Source organism: Contarinia nasturtii, unplaced genomic scaffold (genome assembly GCF_009176525.2).
Source record: "Contarinia nasturtii isolate CC-2019 unplaced genomic scaffold, AAFC_CNas_1.1 Cnas_scaffold_187, whole genome shotgun sequence".
In the NCBI taxonomy this organism is placed as follows: Eukaryota; Metazoa; Arthropoda; class Insecta; order Diptera; family Cecidomyiidae; genus Contarinia; species Contarinia nasturtii.
In genome coordinates, this window is record NW_022197544.1 from 3,724,873 (window position 1) to 3,748,261 (window position 23,389).

At 35.0% G+C, this 23,389-nt stretch overlaps 1 protein-coding gene across 1 annotated transcript; it reads left to right on the plus strand.

Moving 5' to 3' along the window:
• Positions 1-477: 477 nt before the first annotated feature.
• On the plus strand, positions 478-22,230 carry LOC116352293 (glutamate receptor 1-like). The gene is made up of 15 exons (XM_031784779.1): positions 478-2,687; positions 7,103-7,255; positions 9,076-9,203; positions 10,113-10,242; positions 12,972-13,225; positions 14,190-14,354; positions 14,489-14,746; positions 14,886-15,234; positions 15,368-15,462; positions 15,552-15,719; positions 15,991-16,084; positions 16,437-16,780; positions 18,544-18,788; positions 19,013-19,373; positions 19,703-22,230. Exons 1-15 carry the CDS (start codon positions 2,579-2,581, stop codon positions 19,907-19,909), a joined length of 3,060 nt encoding a protein of 1,019 aa, XP_031640639.1. The 5' UTR covers positions 478-2,578; the 3' UTR covers positions 19,910-22,230.
• The last annotated feature ends 1,159 nt before the right edge of the window (positions 22,231-23,389 follow it).

Here is a 23,389-nt window from a genome sequence, read left to right on the forward strand (position 1 = left end):
ATCATATATATGTATGAACCGAATGTAAGATGTATATATGCGAATGAGCATGATGTAAAGGATATGACGCGCAAGATGTGACGCATCGCATTGCGTGACTTTTTCCAGTGGAAAATTCACAAAATTTACGTCGAACATTGTATTCAATTCTTGTTCTATCCCATACCGGTGGATTGGCTTACACATTTTATACATCTCAGTACAGCAAAAAAGCGTTTTCCATGCAGCTATTCGAATCTATGGTACTATGTATGTGCTGAACTGGATTGTAAACGGTGATAAGCAACAACACATCAACATGCCGCAACAGCATCACAGCAACAGAAGCACCTCCACCATCAGCAGCAGCAGCAGCAGCAGCAGTAGCGGCAACAGCATCATCTGAAACACTTTGGCACAACATAAACCCACTACGAAATTCCAATATAAAATAAATGTTCCAGACCAAATATGGTTCAGTTTGTGTTGGATGTTTGTATCGTCTTGACGCTCTCTCGTGAGAAGCTTGAGCATTATTCCAATGCCTAAAATTGAATGAATTGCACAGAAAATCGAAATCATTGAATCGGTCATTCAAATCAGAGTGTGGTGTGCGTACAAAAGTTAAATTGAATAAATCGCGTTTAAAACAAGAATGAATAAATCGCATTGATAATATTCAATTATTACATGTATTATATTGAAAATCAAATGAAAATATTACTATTTTTTGTTGATGTTGAACAGCGAAGAGCTTTTGTAATGAGAGTATAAAACAAAATAAATAAATACAATAATAACACAAAAAAACGATGACGTTGTGAAATAAAAAAAAACCGTGTCGAACGATTTGTTTTCGAATTTACAAAACACTGATTTCATAATTCGATTGTGTTTTTGGCATAAATGTTTCAACTTGATTTGATGTGATTTGATTAAATACATTTGCATTGCGCTCGAAGAATTCCACAAAATCACACAAAGAGATAGAGACACAGACCAACAGTGTGTGTTTGTTTTGTAAAACTTTTCTGTCCATGCATACAATCAGATTGAGAGCAAAAGAAAGAGATATATATATATATATAGAGAGAGAGAGAGAAAGAGAGAGTGAGTGCAGTGTCTGCTCATTTAAGTCGTTAGCTCTGCTTGATTTTACGAGGATTTGATTGTTTTTGTCCTTGTTGTATGCAAATTTGCAGATAAATAAAGAGTTGTTTGTTTCCATCGGTCAGATGTAGTTTAGAGAAATGTTTCTTAATTCAATTCAATGAAAGAGTGAGAAGAAAATAAACATTAAAGCAAACGAGAAAAATATAGAAAACCGACGAACACTACATAGTTAACTACTCGAACGTCCAGAAAATGCAATAAGATATAAAGAATGTTTCGTATTTAAATTAGTTTTGGTGTTGGTATTTGTTTCTGTGGCGCTTCAATTAAATTCGAACAATGAATGCAAAGAAAAACGCAAACCAAATTACAAATTGCTGTCCAACTGGATCTAATACAACATTTGGGCGAAAAAGTACTTCAAGAAAACTTTTTTTCTAAAAAAAAAAAACAATTTTCATCGTGAAGAAAAGACAAACTGGTGCGTGTCGCATACAAAGACAAATAAATAGACAGTAAGGAGTCCACAAATTAGACAAAATAAAATGCAAAATTCAAGAAAGTGAAGAGAAAGTGAGATGTTTAAATTTCGATAACAAATGCCAAGTTTTGGAGACAAACAAAACTGCAGAAAAAAAAGAGAACAACTTAATTTATCTGAATGAAAATGTACCAAAAATAAATCTGTTGTACATCAAATATGGTTAAATATTAACACAATAATAGAATAGACACATACACGGAAGTATAATGCATTTTACGTACCACATTATAAAAGAGGTGGGAAAAAAATATTAAAACAGATGTCGACCGAGTCAGCACACTGACCACATAGTTTCGTGTGAATGAAGCATAAATTGTGTGTATGTGCGTTAGTGGTTGGTTGTTTTCTTTGGAACGCTTAGTATGAAAAGTCACACAAAAGCATACCGCATACCATTTTATGAATGGAGCAACGAAACCAGTTGAACCAAACAAAATCTACAAGAACTTAAAGGAGCCGCAAACGAGACAACAACAAAAAATTGTCGTTTTTTTCGCTGTTTATGCACTCCATGCATGAGCATTACAAATAGTTGGGATATTATTAGTTGAATCAAGTTAATGCAACCGTAACAGAGAAAAAAGAAAGAAAGCACAGAAACAAAAGCGTGTTTTTGTGATTAAGAAGCATTTCCGAGAAATTCATTTAATAAGTGAAAACAACTAACTGTTTTCTTTATTAAAAAAGAGCGCGCGCACAACCTAACTTGGTAATAAGCTTGTTATTGTGTTTATGAACGGTAACGAAAGCGCGCAAAAAAAGGAGAGATAGAACAGCAAAACGTGACAGCAAAGCATAAAATATTCGTTGAAAAGAGGAAATAATTGCTTTGAATAAAGGCGAATACACACACACACTGGCTGGTGTGCATTCTCGTAACACATCGAACTAAAATATAGCACAATACAGCAACAGCATCAAAACATCCAACAACGAAACAACATGAAAACGCACAAAATGAGAACGAACACGGTAATTGAGTGCGCCATCATATTGCTAACTGGGTTGAGTATTGTTCGCGGTCAAAGTCTGACAGAAAAAATTCCATTAGGTAAGTCAATACTTCAAATAGCATAGAAATATATTCAATGGGATAAGAGAGAGAAAGAGAGAGAAAGGTAGATATAACGAGATAAAGAGAATCAGAGAGCCAGAAAGCCAGATAGAGAGACAGAGGAGGTTGAAATAAAAAATTTAGTATGAGTTCGGTTGCACAGTGTATTGCAATTCGAAAACGGATTTGTGGCTCCTTTATTTCCCCCCTCTTGCTCACGCTTTTTCACTCTCGATCGAAAGTATTATATTCGATCTATATGGTCATAAAAACAATTGCCGAATCATATAACAATGGCTTAAATGAATATGCATGTGCTATGGATATCACAGATACATACAGACACAATATGATATCCCATTAGCAGCGTATAATTATTTTCACTGCAGAGACACACTGAGCTCATTTCGCTCCATGGCTAAAACAAAAGCTCTTCGCCTCGCTTCTCGGTTACTGAATCACCAAATTCATTGCATGTGTGTATTATTATTGTATTTATGTCTCTCTCTCTCTGTGTGTATGATTCGTTCGCATTTTTATTCGAGAATGTACTGGGAACACCAACATTTGCCCATCACCACAAATGCCTATCGCCATTTGGTTGAATTCAGCGAGAGATTTTCATTCGGTCGCAACTTATATTTGCACAGTAAAACCTCCAAATAGTGGAACCATGAAATAGTGGAACGTATCTCCAATAAAAATTGTTACAAGCACTGAATATTGCCGATATTCGAGATAGTCTCGAAAATAAAACGTTTGTCTCCGCGTGTGAATCTGCTATTGGTTTGGTTTTTCTGTAATACAACAAAATATAGCATATCAATCACTTTTCCCATTAATAATTGCAATGATTGGATGCGAAATAAAATTTTCAAGACTTACAAGCTTTATTGCCGGTAAATCTGCCTGGATTTTCGAAATACAAAAGTCATTTCGCTTGCTGTTATATTGTAACATCGTCATACAATTGGGCCATCACCAACCCTCCAACGAAATCCATTGCATTCACATCAAGCATAGTGTAATGATATTACCGTTTAACATTGGCACAATGTGCGCTTTATTTTGATTGTGGTTTTTGTTTTCATACTCATATATCCCAAATACCGAAAATACAATATAGCAACAGCACATAAATTCGAATCGATATGCGTGGTAATTGCGTAATACGAACGATGGAGGCGCGAATCTAAAGCATCGATGTAAATTTGGATTTTTGTCACTGCGGCAACAATCAGTAAATCGATTGATATGAGAACATGAATGATATCGCAGAAAAAAATATTGTCAAAAAAAAACCAGTCAAAGTGAAAGAAAGAGTGATAGACGCTGCAGAAAATAAGGGAAAAAACAAGCGAGAGGCGAATGCAAAAATGAGAAGAAGAAAAAAAAAAAGTGAAAGAAGACAAAAAATATCGCTTAGGCATCGGAAATAAAGGCGAATTTCGGAAGCAAGGGTGATGTATGATTGCGATCGAAAATAAATTGCAAATAAATAATGATTAATGATTTTGGTTCCTTGTTTCGGTCGCACACGCATCTTCGCGCCATTTAATACTCAATCGGATTAGACTAAGCAACACATAAACAATCGATTTGACTATACGACAACCGAGCGATGTTTTGCTGCCGCACTTTTATAATTCAATGCTCCTTTTTTTTGCTTTTCTTCATCATCATCATCATCGTCGTCGTAGTCGTCGTCATCATCGAGAGCAGCAGTAACAGCAGCATCAGCATCTTGCACAGCACCGAAGCCTTTTTTCCAACAAAAAGCTGTACATCGCATTTCAAAATAATGTTTGTTTTGTTTTATATTTTGCATTGAAGACTTTTAGCGATGTAATCCCAACAACATGAGCAGTCAAGAATAATTCTGATACACATTTTTTTGGTTCGCTCGCTCATCGTTGAATCTGGAGTTGTTTTCATTGTTGCTTTCCTTTGATCTATGCACCAATAAGAAGGTTATGTGGCGACAGAGTGCAAGCAAGAGAAAGTGAATGAACGCAACGGGTTTTTTTTTCGTTCTCTCACAATTTTATGAAAACACAAGCCATGGAGCAAATATACACAAAACTTGGCAACGAAAATTGTTTGTTTATAGAAACGATAAATCGATTTGTAAAACGAAACGATAAACAACGGTTTCGATGGTGCTGCGAACTGAAAGTTCATCTCTTTTTTTATACCCGTTTAATAAATCCATTGCAAAAATACATGCGATATGAAAGCAGATTTTTTTGTAGTTGTTGTTGTGTGTGGTTTTTTGTTTGAAACAACATTTTGATATATGTCAATCATGCAAACATGTGAGTGCGTGTGAGTAGCCAAAATCAAACTTTTGCTCTTAAAAGCAAACTCAAGCTCTTCATATTATGGCCATACGATTGTACAAGCGGATACTGCTTAGCCAAAACGATACACTTTCGTATGCGTACTCTTTATACACACGCTCGAATATAAAATATGATGTGTGCTTCGAAAAATTGTAACAACAAGCATCGACTGAAAAAGAAAACTTTGAAAAAATAAATAATATATAAACCTATTATCCATTAGTGTTATGTTAGTGTTATGTTTGCCCTCTTTCAACAATTCGACTTCGCTCCACCCCCTCACTCCCCAGTCTCTGTCTTTATGCTATGCGTTGAGTTTGTTTTCATAGCGAAATGGGAAAATGATATATTGTTGACGACCAAACAGAATTATTTCCTGGGAAATATTTGTTATTCAGATGGTAGCTTGGAACACATGGTTTGTTATTTTATTAGATGTTGCCGTCGGGGGAGGATGAACACTATTCGTATTCATCCTTAATATTTTATCATAATTTTCAATTTTAGATCATATTTAAAATTGTGATTTAAATTTTCATTCGGTCGACATTCTCGTTGCCATCCCAATTGAGTCCAAATTTTTAATTCAAAATATGCAATTGTTCGTCCTACGTATGTTGCATTGCAAACTCAGATGGATACGAAATGCATACACAATCCTTTCACTGTTCCATTGCTGGTTGTTCGATGAAACGACCGAAAAGTTTCTTTCTATTCGAATTGTATGTAATCGATTTAAACACTATATTACTAAAGATTAACAGCGTAAATCTGGAAAATGGCAAATAAATGAAAAGTTTATTGTGTGGCAAAAAGAAAATGACTCAAAGGAAAAGAAAAATCAACAAAACTTTGGTCATCATTTCCACACCTTTTTTTGTCCACTTCGCTCTCATACTCAAACACACAACGATAAAGAATATATTTATATGTGTAGTGTATTGAATGATTCTCAAATGGAAACTTTTCAAATTGAAATTGATACATTCAGGCTGGGAATAAAAAAAGGAAACTGTTTACTTTTTACAATACTTTTTTTCGCCCTCGTTTTCTCTTACTACTTATCACAACTCTCTTCATTTGGTGATGATAGTGATGATATGAGAATGGATTTTGTTTGTTTTATGGATTCAGAGTGCGACCAAGAGACACACACACACACACACACAGAGAGAGAGAGAGAGAGAGAGAGAGAGAGAGAGAGAGAGAGAGATTGAGTTGAAGCTTGGCTTACTTTTGAAACAATGCCAGACGCATTAATAAGTGTTGTCATCCACTAAATCTCAAACTACTATCACGCAATTTCAATGCTAACTAACATCAAAAACGCAATTGATGGCAAACGAACAATAAAAAAATGAAGACAGAATGGCTGGATGAGTTTCTGATATTGAGCATGTAATATAGCCGCTTCGCGAAACAAATTTATGTGTCTGTGAAATGAGCTTTGCTTCGTCCAGTTTTTTGTTGTTCTTCATCGCTCTCGTTTTTTTTTATTTTTAACATTCCAACATGAAAAATATTTTCCATTAAAAAAAAACACGATGAAGGCGAAGAAAAAAAAACCATAGCAAGACACAGCGAAAGCGGATATTAAGAAGCGTTTGCAATTCCCACATTGTCGAGATTCTATCGCAAAAATGGATGATGTCTACACGCAATAGTCGTAATAATGGCCGATGTGAATATACTGTATAGGCGAAATAAATGAAAACGAGCGCATAAATGAATGAGCTCGCAAAAAAGCTCCGTTTTTATTTCGATGCCGAACAACAAAAAACACCAAGAGAGAAACATAGTGTAGTTAAATCCAGTTTTAATGCAATATGTTGAACACTATCACGTCATTGTTATGGTGTACACATTTGGTCTGTCTCGTGCCACTCTCCATCTCATTTTCTTTGGCTCTCCGTTGACGATCTCTATATCTTGATCTCTCCATTTCTTTTAAAAATTGTTTATTCATGAATTGTTCATATTCTTCTCTTTTTTTCGCCTCTCTACTTTCTCCATTTCCATCGTTTTATATATATGTAACTGTATTCGTGTGCTATATCTTTTCATTTTCAGGTGCAATATTTGAACAAGGAACAGATGAAGTGCAATCAGCATTTAAATTTGCTATGCTAAATCACAACCTGAATGTGACATCGAGAAGATTTGAATTACAAGCATTCGTTGATGTTATCAATACTGCAGATGCCTTTAAGCTATCACGATTGAGTAAGTATTGCGACACTGTTTTGCAAAAACTTCACATTTACACACAGAATGCGCACAACTAGACAACATGATGTTGATGAAGGCGCTATGCGCTATGTTGGTACATCAAGCTCAGAAAGTCAACAAAATCAAAATGTAGAATAAGAAAAAGAAGAAGAAGTAGAACATGGACGGGAAAATTGAATGGAATAAAGCGGCACTTAAACAGCGTTGCGTATCGTTTTCGCAAAAGTGACGGGCTGACAAACATGCAAAAGAAATTGCCAAAAATTGTTTGAGATCGCTGATAATTGCGCTCATTCACATTGATAAGTTGCTTTGGTGAAGAATACCAAGAGCCAAAGCAAACAAATATATACTTTGCACAAATCCAATGAATGAATGACTCAAACTAAACGAAGCCTGTCATACCTCGACACCAGCACTCTCACTTCACAACTTGGTTTTTTTCTTATTCTTCTTCTTATTTGCTTGGCGTGTGCATATATCCGTGGAATAGGCGCTAAGTTTGAAAAAACAGTGAAGAAAAAAAAAGTTTTGCTCTCGTTTCTCTTTCCAACCACATTTATTTTCAAGGCGATGTGTGTGTGTGTTGTAGAAACGAGCAGCTTTTGTCCAAAGTGTGTGTGCCTTTCGAGAGCAAGAGACTTACAAATGGTGTAGAATCGAAATCCCTTACCAGCCTTATTCATCGGCGTAGTGCAATACACCATTTCTATACGCTGTCACGATATTCTTACGCCTTTATATTTAATACATTTCATCCCCTTTTTTGCTCTATGCTTGTTTTTTTCATGTGATTCCTTCACTTTTTCCTCTCTCATTCTTTTTGTGTTGTTGCTTGATTTCTGCCATTTATTGCTGCTTTTTCGTTACTTCGTTTTGTTTTCTTATAATTTTTTTTCTTGTGTTGTTGCCACTTTTTTTCCCATGCTCAGTTTACAGAAGTGACATTTATTAAATATACATTCAGAATGCTTCGAAGAACGATGCTTGACAGCCTATTGTTCACATTGGGATTTGTTTCGAATCAAATAGCAAAAAAAAGCGAGAGAGAGAGAGAGAGAAAAGCATCGAAAAAGAAGAAGTGATTTTAGTCAAATTTTTGTTCGTTTTGCTCCTCTTTCTTCTCCATTCACTTGCATAACGGACGATGTCGCGTGATCTTTTTTATTGTTGCTGCTATTATTACTGGCCATTCTATCGTCTGTGTGCTTGTTCAATTTTAATATGATTTTCGTTTTAGATGTTTGACAGTGCAATGAACAATGGAAAAAAATATATGAAAGAAATGGCAAAAAGTTTTTTTATTTTCGTGTACCCATGGCGAGATAGGGAAATTCCTTATGACAAAATACGATAATAATTCGCGACGTTTTGTTCATTTTTCCATTTGAAATGTTGTTGAAATACATTTTATTGTTCGTTCTCCGTTTCTTCAATTGGCTTTGGTAACTCAAATATAATTGCACTTTCTTTTTGCTGTATGTGCAACGACAGAGATTCATGCACTTTTGAGCGTCTTTCGTTTATCCGTTTGCAATGAACAAGCATATGGCTGTAGTCCATTTCAATTGCAATTTGTTTTTCCCATTGCACGCCATAGTTTCTAATTACTCGCCTTTTGCCATCAAACAATTTTTTTCCCATTTTCGTTGTTGTCGACTCCAAGTCGCTTGAATAAAAAAAACAACAACAACACTTCGGCTACAGCATTTCAACAAGTTGTCTTTATTCACACTTACGAAACGCGCAAAATATCAACGTTGTGCAATTCTTTGTCGTCGATCCGGCATAAAATTTTATTTATCATTTTGCAGTTTGCAATCAATTTTCCCGAGGCGTTTTTTCCATGCTTGGCGCAGTATCACCGGAATCATTTGATACACTACACTCCTACAGCAACACATTTCAAATGCCATTTGTTACACCATGGTTCCCGGAAAAGGTATGCATACATATTTATATATACGTAGAGTAGAGACTTTAATAGCTAGAATTTAAGAAATTTACGAAAAAAAGTACACGAAAAGCTTTTAATCTAGCTTTATGCAGTGTATACTGTTTTTTATTACTTTATTTTGTAAAGCATTAGTCGAGTCTTTAGTTTCTAATAGCAATCAGTGGAAATTGGAGTGAGAAAAATACGAAAAGCGATTTTTTTTATAATATTATTTTCCTCAAATAGCATCACAGGGTTAAAGAAGTTTATTTGTAATTTTTTTTTCGTTCGATTTTTATTTGGTTGAAAATGGAATTGAATAGTGGAGGTAGGCAGGAATTTGATACTGAAAAAATGTATCTATTCTATTTTCATTGTCTACTATATCATTTGCATAGATAACATTTACTTAGAAATAAGATGTTCATTTATATATATATGTGTAAATCGATTGAATTGGGTTCGGGTTGTTTCTTTTTTTGTTTGTTTGGTTCGTTCAATTTGGAGGGGCAGTCGTTTATTCCAATTTCATGCCAGTCATTTTATACCGTCAAAATGACGCAAAGAATGAAAAAAAGAGAGAGAAAGACTGACGCCAAAGCAATCGTTTATTGATATTTGACGATTTGCACCGAAATTGAAATGAGATATAAACAATATTTTCCTTTCATTCAAACCGAACATTTCAAGAGGAGGCAACAAATGACGACCAATTCAAGAGAAGAATAAAAAAAAACCACCGAGTACAACTCGATTTTGCTTCCTTTTAACCCCAAAAGATTTATGTATTTTTCTATCTTCTTTTGCTTTTCACAACCTTCGATTTACTTGAACATTTTCTCTCTTTTTCACATATATTTACTCATCGACATCGATACACAATACACCACGTAACAACCATTTGCAACCCCGCAGGTACTAACACCATCATCCGGTTTTTTAGATTTCGCTATTAGTATGCGACCCGATTATCATAAGGCTATTATTGATACCATTAGATATTATGGCTGGAAAAAGATTATGTATTTGTATGATTCGCATGACGGTGAGTATCTCAATATAAAGTATAAATGCTTTTTTGCATTGGCATTTTTCATATTTACATTTTATACATTTGGCGTGCGCTATCGCCACGATATGATATAGTCATCAGAAGAAATGGATGAGGTGAAGGCATGATACAAAATGAGCACACGTACAAAGAGTATATTTTTCATTTAATTTATTCGATGTATTCAAGTAATTTCGTTTTCGAATCATCATCAACAAAATTTGTTTAAACGAACCAACGAATGAACGAACACCAACAAAGTAAATCCATGACAAAAATGATTTGACCAAAAAACCTACAGCCACAATCAAACAAACGCAAAACACATGGGCACTTTAAATTAACCAGAGAGTAAAAAACGCTACCGAGATAGTAATAACGAAGCCTATTAATACTATTTTAGATGTCTACATTCAGAGAAAGCATCGCTGGAATTCAGCAAAATTGTTGTGACCACTATCGAAATGTGTGCACATTGTAACATATTACTGTTAATATAGTATTTCAAAGGCGGTAGCGTTTTCTACTGTCTGAAATGAACTATAGAAAAAAGTAAAAATTGAATTTATTATGACGGCAGCACATTGACATTATCCACTTCGTTTTTTTGTGTGTGCAGGAAATGTATATGTGTGCGTGCGTGTCTCGAATGATGTTGAGGTAAAATGCTGAAGGAAGTAGATATTGCCTACGGCATAAAGTTGCTAATATCATTCTCATTGCCGCTAGCGCACAAAAGGAATGGTACAATGAGGAAAAAAGGATTCCAAGTCGAATAAAGAATTTGCGCAACGATAAAGCGCGCTTTTACTCACTCTTTCTCTTTGCCGCACAAACTTTAAGACACATTTTCGATGAACAAACTAAAATATGGAAATTTGGATGTGTACGAGTGTGGGAAAGAGAGCAAAAGAGAGAGAGAGAAAGAGCAAACGCATTTGCATGACGAAAGCCGAGACCGAATATGGCTGTAATCGAATTTCAAGTTTTCACATTATTTATTAAAATATTCGACATTCACTTGTGCCGCCTATATTTTATTTTCAACAAGAATTCGCTATCATGTGCACAAAACGGAAAATACATACAGCCACAAGACGTGCACACATTACAATCTCATAATCACACAATCGCAATCACATTCTCTGTCTTTCGAATTCAATACTGAAAACGAGAAATGTCTTGCTCTATCTCATTCCATTTTATTCGTTTTTTGCTGGCGGTGTTCATGTTCACACAAAATTTAATCCTTTTAACGAACAAACCTCTCTCTCGTTGACTGTGAAACGCGCGCGCTGACGGATATCAAATAAAAGAAACACAGAGACAGAGAGAGAGGGAGAGAGAGAGAGATAAAGTGAAAAGGGTTTCGAAATTAAAATGGAATTATTAAAAACGTCATTCCGCTATCGATATATAATTGTCTTATTGCCATTTACCGAGATAACATTTCACTTTGAATATAAAATGTAGAGGATAGCATCGGCGGGCACAAGAGAATGGTCTATTTAATTTTCTGTTTTAATATTCCTGCGAAAAATGCGATCGGCATTGATATAATCTGATTAAAACAGAGGAAAAATATTATTATCCTCTCATGCAACGCTGGAAGATGTTGAGTTATTGGAATTTCACGAAAAAAAAGCATCACATCAACAACGAAAAAGAATCTGAATGGAATTTTATTCGGTTTTTTCAAAATATGAATGAAAAGCTAATTCGAATCGCTTGGTTTCATAATCAGATCTTGAATTTCAGTTTTTGTTAAATTGCAAATTGACCGGTTTTTATCCGCAGAAATTGCGGATAAATCATAAAAATTACTATAGGTAAATGAAGTTGTTCATCAGTTTAAATGCGTCGATTGTTATAATATGTGATGAAATAAACAGTCCATTCAATCCACCCAACCCATCAAGATATTAATATTTTTAAACCATAGAACCATAACCTTCACCCGAATGGAAACATGATTGAATTCCGGAAAATCAAGAGATGGTTGAGGTTTGAAATGGATACTGTTTTGTTCGCTTCGTTCATATCTAAATCGTTTTGATGGAATAATCGAGAGCATAAGAGTATTTTTCCGGTTTGTTTGATCCTCAAGAATTCACAGAATGAATGCATTATAAGTTGAGCTCTTGAAAAACGGTTCTGAACAAAAAAGCAATAATATCCAACGCTCGCCCGTTTATTCGTTCGTTCGCTTGTTCGTGTTGCTCTTGTCCGTTTACCAAACGGAAAATATGAAGTTGATAACTTATTTTTATGATTCATTTCAAATCAGCATTGACGTGCGCACATGCCCAACACACACACACACACACAGGTGCAAGATTGTGTGCAAAAAGTCGGCCCGTTGTATTATAGAAGAGAGAAAAAAAGAGTGCGAAAAAAGCAAAATTCTATTTTTTTGTGCTACCATTTTTTTATGACTTTGTATTGCATGCGATAAATTAAAACGTTTTAATTGAACACGTTTGTTTCGTTTGTCCTCTATCCTTTTCATATATTTTATGCACGCGCTGTTCATCGCTATATATTTTCCTGTATGCTGTATGGAATGGTAAAATACACGCAAATGTACACGCTATCGCAATCAAAATCGTTCGATTCGGCTGGTTACATACATTTTGCTTGCATTTGCAACGGGGCGATCCAAACTCACTGACTTACACACATTCGCATTTACGTATACACACATGCCATCTAACACACACCAGGTTTATTGCGTCTACAGCAAATCTACCAAGGCTTGCGACCGGGCAATGAATCATTTCAAGTAGAAACGGTTAAGCGTATTGCGAACGTATCAAATGCAATAAATTTTTTGCGAACACTTGAAACATTAAATCGCTTCTCACGAAAATTCATTGTGCTCGACTGTCCGATGGAGATGGCAAAGGAAATTATTATCAATCATGTTCGTGATATTTCATTGGGAAGAAGAACCTACCATTACCTCCTAACTTCGTTGGTTTGTATTGATCTTGGCCACTTTTTTTCATCTTTGTCGTCATCATTTTCTTCTCTTATTTTTACTGTTTCTGTGTTCGGTTTCTTTGGGTGCTTTTTTCGGAAGGGGGGGAGGTGAGGCGATTTTCTGTATTCGGTTAGTGTGTGTATACACTCTTTTTTTTATATGTTATTTTTATTCGTAGCGCAATAAAAATGCATCGTTTGCACACAGGCTTTTGGGGTGGTTGGAGAGCAATAAATAGAAGAAACAAATTAAACTCCTTCGATTACGGGGCGTATAACGAGCAAAAATATCGTTTCGAATTTCTTGCTAACAAAGCAAAAGTATAAAATCCAGGACATTCATTTCTTCTCTTTGCTTTTGCGTAATTTTTTTTTCTTCTTCTTCTTTTCTCCTTCGTCTTCGGCGTATACATATGGGTCTATATAATGTTGGTTGGGTCTCGATGTCGTGCATTCTTTTTCCATTTGAAAACAATAGGATGGACACGGTTACTAGACTAAAAGAGTGGAAGAAGAGATGGAGTGAAAACAGTTTTCGTAACCACAATCAACACCACATATGTGATGCCATCTGAAACTAAAATTTAATGCTGAATATGCATCTTTTCGTTCACAACGCCAAAAGTTAAAGTGTTTCTTCGGTTTCATAACGTAAAATGCCATCCATTTGCAATTTATTTGCAATTTACCGAACGAAATCGTGTATGGAAAGAGAGGAAAGAGTACAATCAACAGTGAATCGAAAAAAAAAAGAGTCGCCAGCACCAAAAGCGACATCAGCCGCGTACAGTTATAGAGAAACAGAGCATGATGCACGGAACACAGAAACAGAGAAAAAGAGAATGTGAAAGAGAGAGAGAGACGAACCTTGCTCTCGTGCACAAAACGATTTATGTTGAGAGCTTTTGAATTGCAGTGACATTTAATACTATTTGTTATGGTTTATGGTCGTAAAACAGGTAATGGATGATCGATGGGAAGCGGAAGTAAGTGAATTCGGTGCAATTAACATAACTGGATTTCGTATCATTGACGACAATCGACGATATGTGCAAGAATTTTTAGACGGATGGAAAAATCTTGATCCAAACACATCAATCGGTGCTGGCAAAGAATCTATTTCGGTGAGTTTGTACTTCTATCATTTTCTATCTGATCTGAGTATATTTTCAAAGCAACATTTTCTCGTTGGAGATGCGCTTTGGAAAAAAAACCTCTAAATTCAAATTAGTTTTAAAACACAAAAAAAATTCAACAGGCTCAAGCAGCACTGATGTATGATGCGGTTTTCGTTCTGGTCGAAGCATTCAATAAATTACTTCGAAAGAAACCCGATCAATTTCGTAGCTATACGATGCGTAATCGTATGGGACTACTACTTTCGCCCGTAACAAATGTATCCAATGCAAATGCAACCAACAATACAAATGTGAATCGTGTGCTCGATTGCAACACTTCAAAAGGTTGGGTTAATCCATGGGAGCACGGCGACAAGATATCTCGATATTTACGCAAGGTATGCTTATAAACACAAATATATACAGAGCTATAGTGATGTGCATGTATGTTTTTCGCATTGAATCAATATTTCGGTGCAATAATTTACGAATTTCGAAATTCGCATGTTTTTTGTTTGTTTGTTTATTTTCAAAAAGGTCGAAATCGAAGGCTTGACTGGCGATATTCGCTTCAATGAAGATGGTCGCCGTGAAAACTATACGCTCAATGTTATGGAAATGACGGTGGATAGTGGCATGGTCAAAGTAGCCGATTGGTCGGATCAATTTGGTTTTGTATCGACAAAACAACACGGTGCTGGCGATCGTGTACAAGCACGTATTGATTACGAACGGAATCGCACTTATGTTGTTACAGCAATCATCGAAGAGCCATATTTAATGTTACGCAAGGGAAAACCCGGCAAAGTACTCGAAGGCAATGAATTATATGAGGGCTATTGCAGAGACTTAGCCGATTTAATTGCACACAAATTGGGAATCAATTGTATGTATCGTTGATTGTTGAATTGAGCTTCAGTTCTGATTATAAAGTCGAAAATTCAAGCATTTTCTTTGTTTTTCTTTTTTTTGTTTTTTTTTTTCATTCAATTGGTCATAAATTCCAAAAAAAAAACAAGATGTGCTGCGTACGGTAAAAGATGGTTCATATGGCAGCGAAAATCCAAACGAGGTCGGCGGCTGGGATGGCATAGTTGGTGAATTGGTTCGACGAGTATGTTATCGTTTCCGTTGTTGCAAAGCGTTCAACAAAAATTCAATCTCTTTTAATGATAAAACCTGATTAATTTTGTCTATTTTAAGGAGGCTGACATAGCCATCGCCCCACTGACGATAACATCCGAACGCGAACGGGTGATTGACTTTAGTACGCCCTTTATGAATCATGGCATTTCAATAATGATCAAAAAGCCAGTGAAACAAAACGAATCGTTTTTCAGTTTTATGAGTCCATTGTCAAAGGAAATTTGGGTAAGAGTGCTTTATTTAAATGAAATTCACCAATTGATGCCCCGAAAGCTAAAACAGTAAATTGATATCCTTTTTGTACAAATCACGAAATTCCTTTAGACACTCATTTTCCGCTGCTTTTTTCAAACTCCTTTTCTCATTCTTCTGCCATTTTCTCTTTCAATTTTCTTTTGTCGTGTTGCCGCTGCTGCTGCTCGTGTGCGCTCGTAAATTTATCGGTGTGCTGCTACATTGTGTGAATGGGTTTTGGTTGAATTTGGCCAAAAATCAGGTTTGCATTTTATTCAGTTATGTCGGCGTCAGCATTGTTTTGTATATTGTTAGCCGGTTTTCGCAAAGTGAATGGAGACCAGTGCAAATAAAAGGTATGTATGTCGATTGTGGTTGAACATTGTCTACAACCAAATTATATAAAATGAATTTAAAGTTGGTATTGCACGCAAAACTGCAAAAACGCATTATATGCCAAACAAAAAGCTCTGCAACCAAAATGAAGTTCATTTGACTATATTTTATTCATATTAAATCAAGAAAATTAATTTATTTCATCTGAAAATAAATTCGGAAAATGTCATATAAATTTGAGCATCATGGTTCCACCACACGTTGTTCACTTTGATCTCTCTCACAAATAATTACACCCCTCCCACACACAAACACACACACACATGCAATTCATGTTTGTTTGCATTTTTTTTTCTTGTTTGATTTTGATAGGAGATTCATCGATTACCATACCACCATTGTCGACAACAGCATCGTCGCACGTAATGGCCAAAATGCCAAACAAATTCAGTTTATTGAATTCATTTTGGTTTGCATTCAGTTCGTTGATGCAACAAGCAACCTATGCATCACCATTGAGTTTGTCCGGCCGAATAGTTAGCGCCGTTTGGTGGTTTTTCACATTCATTTTAATATCGTCATACACAGCTAATTTTGCGGCATTGTTAACAATCGAACGAATGACAACACCAATTAATTCAGTCGAAGAGTTGGCTGCACAGCGTTCCATTCAATTTGGCACATTGCACGGCAGTTCAACCATGGCATTTTTTAAGGTAAACAAATATAGATTTTTTTTTTCTTCGATAAAATTTAGTGTGTTTTCATTTTGATGTCAATTTGGTTATTTTATGTCAAATATTTTGTTGATGCTTACGATTTTACTGTGAATGTGAATATGTGTAATATATTGAGCGCAATGAATTTTGATAATATGCTGGTCGGATCGAAATTCGTCTGCTTTTGACGTTGATACCATGACGGCAGCCTTTGCCGCTTGACTTTTTGGTGATAGTCGCTAAATTTCTGTGTCAAAGCGAATACATCGTTATTCGCTATTTATTTCTGTTCTTGTTATTCTTATTTTTACTACTGTTGTTGTTGTTGTACGTTACAGTTTACTATTTGCCGTCATTGCTTCCCTTGTAGCTGATTAATTGTGCTCTTTTTCGTCGACAAAAGAGCGCACCATTTCGCAGCCAATAGATTGAGTAGATAGCAAAGTTTTGTCGTTTTTCAAATGCAACGACTACGAAATATTTCATTTCCATCTGCCTCCCTACTATGTGCTTATCCCATATTTTTCGTTATTCGTTGATTGTACTGCTGTTGACACCTTATTTATTTTACGCAATTTTTTCCCTCTTCAGCACACTGTTCATTTCTTTTGCACACTCTCTTTATGCCTATTTTTATTTGCTCTTTTCTGCATTTCATATTTGTTTGCGCCTATGTTTACCATGCACAAATAAAACCTCTCATCCTCTCTCTTTTTTTTGCACACATACAAGTGCTGAAAAATCCAATGCCGATCATCTGACATACCGGATAGCAGAAATGAGACAAAAACAAAACAACAACAAAATGTCAGAGAAAAAGACGAAAAAAATTCAAATGAAAAAAGTTTCTGCATATAAATTTGGTCGAGATGAAGTCTTTCCATCGGTATGTTTGTGGTGTTTGATGTGTCATTGCAGGCATTTTATATCGACGCGCCCGCTATCCAACGACCGAGAAGAAATATAACTGTAGTTTGTTGTTTTTGTGACTTGGCTTCATTGCTCTATCTACTTCTCTTTCCCTGAACTTTTTTTTCATCACACTCTATTTGTTTGTTACGATTGTATTTTTCTCTAACTTTCTTTGCCGCAATAATAAATTGAAATATGGACTGTTCTTGTTTCGCCAGCAAAGAATTCAAAGTAACAAACAAAACTGGGAGAGAAAATGAAAATTAGGTAGCATGCATACATTACTGGCTGGAATTGAATCGTTTCTCTTTGCGCCGTTTGTACAGTGCAGGCCAAAAAAATATCCTTTCTACACTTTTTCACTAACTAAAGCTTGAAAATTGATGAAAATGTTGAATTTAGTTGGGTTTTTTCTTGTTCGAGCAAATGTCTCAATATACTGTTCTTTTGTATTTGAAAAAATAAAATCAAATCAAATTCGGCAATTTGCTTATAACTTTTTCGGCAAGAGAGTAAATCACATATTCCGAAATAAATGCTGAAACTTTTAGTCTGTAGTATACATTTTTGTGTAGACGTCGCTGAACAATTCATATTAGCTTCCGTCTAATGAAATTCTTTGGACGCGCATTCGTCACGTTTTTTTGGCATTTGTTTTTGCAACAGCATCAACATCGTCAGCAACAAAAAGAAACAAAACAAAATAATAAATTTTTATTGATGTTGTCACCTGAAATTCGTTACATACCAAAATAAAAACCAGTCTGATTCACATTTATTTATTTGTCGTGTCTCTTTTTTTCTCCGTACATTTGCCATTATAAAAACAAATATTATTTTCTCAACAGAAATCAACGATTCCAACATATTCGAAAATATACGAATACATGGAAAAACATCCTGAAGTAATGGTGCATTCGTACGATGAGGGTGTACATCGTGTGCGAAATAGCAACGGAAACTACGCGCTTTTGATTGAATCACCGAAAAACGATTACATCAACGAGCGTGAGCCTTGCGATACAATTAAAGTTGGCCAAAATTTGGATAGTCAAGGCTTTGGAATTGCCACCCCACTCGGCTCTCCACTGAGGTAGGCATATTATTCATTGTTTTTCTCATCAAAATACTGTTTCAAAAACAAAACGAAAATAAGATGATGCGAAACAATGTTGACCGAAAATTCGGTCGATATGTTATGACTTAGATTAAGTTTGAAGACTATCAACAAAATAGAATGCTAAAAGAACAAAACGAATTTCGCTCTCTTTTTTTCTCTGTCTCTCTCTTGCTCTCGTTCACTATCGTCGGTTATAGAATGCCAATCAACTACATAATTTTATCTTTGATGGAATCGGGCGAATTAACTAAATTGCAAAATAAATGGTGGCACGAACAAGCCAGATGCAGTGCAAATAAAAAGACAACGCATGATATATACACCAGCGACGGTTTGGCACTGAACAATTTGGCTGGCATCTTTTTCGTGTTGATCGTTGGTTTGATATTGTCGCTATTTGTGGCAACGATTGAATTTTGCTTTAAGCAACACGATCCCATGAAGCAACATCAAAAATTCAAAACAAAACCGGCCACAACGACCGCAATGAACACAATACAGGGTAAACCAAAGCTAACCATTCAAGAGCAACGCGATTTTGATAATGGACGTGTAACGGTAAGTAGAATCGAAGCCGCGTGTCTCACATTACCATAGACCATACAAAATCATACGCGTTTCACAAATCAACTCACTGAAATCACCATGGATTTTCGTTTTATTTTTTTATTTTATTTTATTTTTTTTTGTTACTTTCGGCTCTTTTGACGTTTTCATCATTTTTTTAAGCTGACTGTGGCTTAAGCGCATTTACGTTGCTTCATCCCCAGTCTTCATCGAAATTTTCATATTTTCCTTTTATTATACAATACAATATATTTCATAGTCTCATTTTGCCGTTGACGACCGTTCATCTCTCGTAATTTTTATTTATTCTCGCCTTTTAGTATTATCCATCGAATAATCAGGCTACACATTTTGAGCCTGATGTGATGCAAATCAACAGTCACGCAACACTGCCGCCACCACCACCATCTGGTCATCAAGGTCATCAAGATCCACGTATAGTTCGGCCATCATGCGCCAACAATACAATACGTCGCATCATGACAAATAGTCGTCAAGAAATGGAAAAAGTACTCAACGATACGTGATAAGCATAGGTCAGCAGTGTAGATAAAGTGAACGGCAGCAATATTTCTTTTTCAACATTGTTTCATTAGCAGAAGCGTCTTTCTTCTTTTTCATTCGCTCTCTTTCTTTATTTTTCTTACATTCTTTTTCATTTACTGCTATTTCATTTTGAAATGCGATACATTTAGCACTTTAACTGTGGAACTCTCTCTCTCTCTCTCATTCTCTCTCCCCCTTTATAACTTTTGCTCCTCACTTTCTCTCTCACTCACTCACTCACTCTGTCTGTCTGTGCATCTTGCTCGATCTCATGCAACACCGGTTGTTTGTCGGTGGATTTGGTAGCGCGGACACGAGCGCGAGTATGCAATAATAACGCACAATGGCAAAAGCTATAAAAGAAAGTTAACTTGAAACCGGAACAGGCTTGTGTATCTGACTCTATATTGCTTTCTAGCTATCTCTCTTTCTCTCTATCCCGTTTATTGTTTTCGTTCTTCTTCTGTCGCATTATTTTCATTGCTCGCTCCTTTTGCCCGTTCGTCTGCATTCTTCTTCTCCTTCAATTTTTATTTGTTCCTATATATTTTTTTGTGTCGCTTCTATCCGAACGGATGTTTACGTAATTTCATTTGAAAATGATCCGTAGACATCTATCTCGTTTTATTTTGTTTGTTCATCCGTTGTTTTATTAAATTTTCGACAAGTGATCCAAGGTGTCTCCTACACTTTTTTTTTACTTCTCTTCGCCGCACTTCAATATAATCACAACTTGAAAACTCGATGCTCTCTATCCTTATTAACTAAAAATAGCTACAATTTAATAAAAAAAAAGTAAAACCGTTTCGATGGCACAGCATACACACTCGACAAACACACACACACACATACGCAATTCAAGCAGCACCACTCAAGTCGCGGTCTTCTTGCAAATATTGAACTGATTTTTCGTTGTGTGTTTGTCTCTTTTTTTTCAGCTCAGATGATAAAATGAGAAAAGAAAGAGAAAACAAAATAAGAGAAAAAAAAATTAAACGAAACTGTGATAAATCAATTGTGTAATAATTATTATCAAAGCTCCATAGTTAATTAAAGTGTATTAAGAATGATTTTAGTTTCATTTGTCGTCATAAACACGCAATTTATCATACATTTACACACATTCACAATACACATGCATTTATAAACGGCCATTGACTTGATTGATTTGAGAGAATATGTCTAAAAATATGATTTTGCTAACAAGATTAATTGTTAACAATTTATAAAGTGAAAATTATTTATTATATCGATGAGAATAAGTATTGTATATTCATATTCAAAATATTGAGCATTAAATTTGCAGCAGAGAGTACTTATTCACACGCACATTTCTTGATTGAATGCCAAATGGTTTGGCATGAGAAGATGCAAAATTACGACAAAAACAATGTTTGCAAGTATGCACGGTGCATGCTGTACATTGCCCCACATTAAATTTGGTGTGTCGTATTCGTTGGATTTCAGACAAAACCATGATGAGAATAAACAATAACTTTAAGTCTTTGATATGCACGTAAGGTTATTTCAAAAGTGAGCGACACCCCGCGCGCGCACATACACACACGCATACATGCACTGATTCATCGGGGTGCATTTTTATGAAGTCAGTTTTTGTTTTTTTTCTTTATATATCGATGTTTAGCTACGTATTTCTGTGTGTTCTTTCCCATCATCGCCGATACGTATCAGCCATGTAAACACAGAAATATGCAGCTTTATTTCATGTCATACATTAACGGGAAAAAAAAAAACAAAAATATCAAGTAAAAAAAACATAAGAACGAGGAAAAAACGTATTAGATTAAGAGTCACTTTTCTTCTTTAAACCGTCTTAAACTTAACCTGCATTTGTTAAACTTACCAATAGTGTAGTCGTCGAATAAGGGAAAAAATCACACCAGAACGACGTACAACCGATTTTCAGACATTTGATGCAGAAACTTAGAAAAACACATAGTTGATGGGAAAACTAACAAGCTAAATACGAAAAAAATTTCATGTAGTAAGAATCAGTCCACAGTCAATAGACAGTTAGACACACATTGAATCGATGCAATTAGCGAAAGAGAGTGAACGCAAAAGAAAATCACAACCAAAAACAAGATGTTGAACATTATTCTTAGCTCTGAAAATAAATGTTGTCTAATTGATGATTAAGAGAGTTAAAAAAAACCGATAAGACATAAGAATATGAAATTACTAAAACATAATTATGTATGTAATGTATTGATATCATAAAAACGACAACTGAAGTCACCATTCGTCATAAATAAATATAAAATTATTGATGAAAAACATATAACAATTGGTTTTGATTTTACGAGTTTTGAACATGTTTATGACCCAGGTAAAATATAAAATACGTTGATATTTTCATTAAATTTTATTTTTAACATTCTTCAGTTTGGAAAAGTCACAAATTATTACGATTCTGTTAACACGTTTTAACAGGGGCTCAGAAGTATTTTTTTTATTTGTGTTTAACCACGGATATTTACACATTTTTGATAGTACTGTAAATATTCGTGATTATCGTAAATATACAATAATTTGAATGGCTGTAAATTCCATTTGCAAAATCAAATTGATTCAAGTTATTAAATAAATATACATTTTTTCCTATGAAATATTAAAAACAATTATTAATTTTATTTTGTGTTATATGTGTTGTATATTCACAAATAATCAGCGCTGTTATAGGCATTACGGAGGTGCGAGCACTTTTCTTGTAAGTGCTTCTCTTTCTTGTATTCAGGTGCGTCACTTGAAATATTAAATGGAATAAGTGCCGTCACACAATAGTATCCGCACTTCTTCGGTGCCAATGACAGCTCTGCAAATGATCACATAAATTTTGGAAAATTTGCCGTCATAGACTCAAATCATTAAAAAAAAACTGTCTTCATTTGAAGATTTCTTTTGAATTCCCAAGCCCTTTCATTTGTTTTATGGAATGAAATCAATTAGGACGATGGATAACATTAACCCGTCTATGGATTGAATTCAACAGTTTAGTTAGTGCTTTCTAATTTATATTTATGATCTATGGCGCCATCTAGCGAAATGCAATTCATCCGGTTTTTTCACATAAATTTTGGTTTCATGCCGTGATTTCAACTCCAGTTTTGAATTATTGAATTGCAATCATTTTTAATTTTTAATCATTTTTCTTTACTAACGATAAAAAAAAGCTTATCGAAACCAAATTAAAAATCATTTTGTTTCTATATGATTTTTTCAGCTTTCAAATCAACACAAGTTTCAAAGTCAATAAGTAAACAATTTTGTTATTCATTTTCGTAAATTAAAAAATCGAATGCATCAATTGTGACTTCATAATGAATTCATGAAAAATGTGGCCAAAAAGGATAGAAACTCGAAGTAAAAAAGAAGGCTTCAATATCAAGAGACATTTTTTTATCGTCTAGATTTTTACCCTTTTTATGTCTGAAGATAAA

What these genes read in the sequence shown, in the direction of transcription:
- LOC116352293 (XM_031784779.1), top strand. Translation starts at nt 2,579, where the DNA reads ATGAAAACGCACAAAATGAGAACGAACACGGTAATTGAGTGCGCCATC. An exon ending in CACCATGGTTCCCGGAAAAG is followed by an intron (nt 9,204 to 10,112) that starts GTATGCATACAT and finishes GCAACCCCGCAG; the next exon opens with GTACTAACACCATCATCCGG. An exon ending in CAACCATGGCATTTTTTAAG is followed by an intron (nt 16,781 to 18,543) that starts GTAAACAAATAT and finishes TTTTCTCAACAG; the next exon opens with AAATCAACGATTCCAACATA.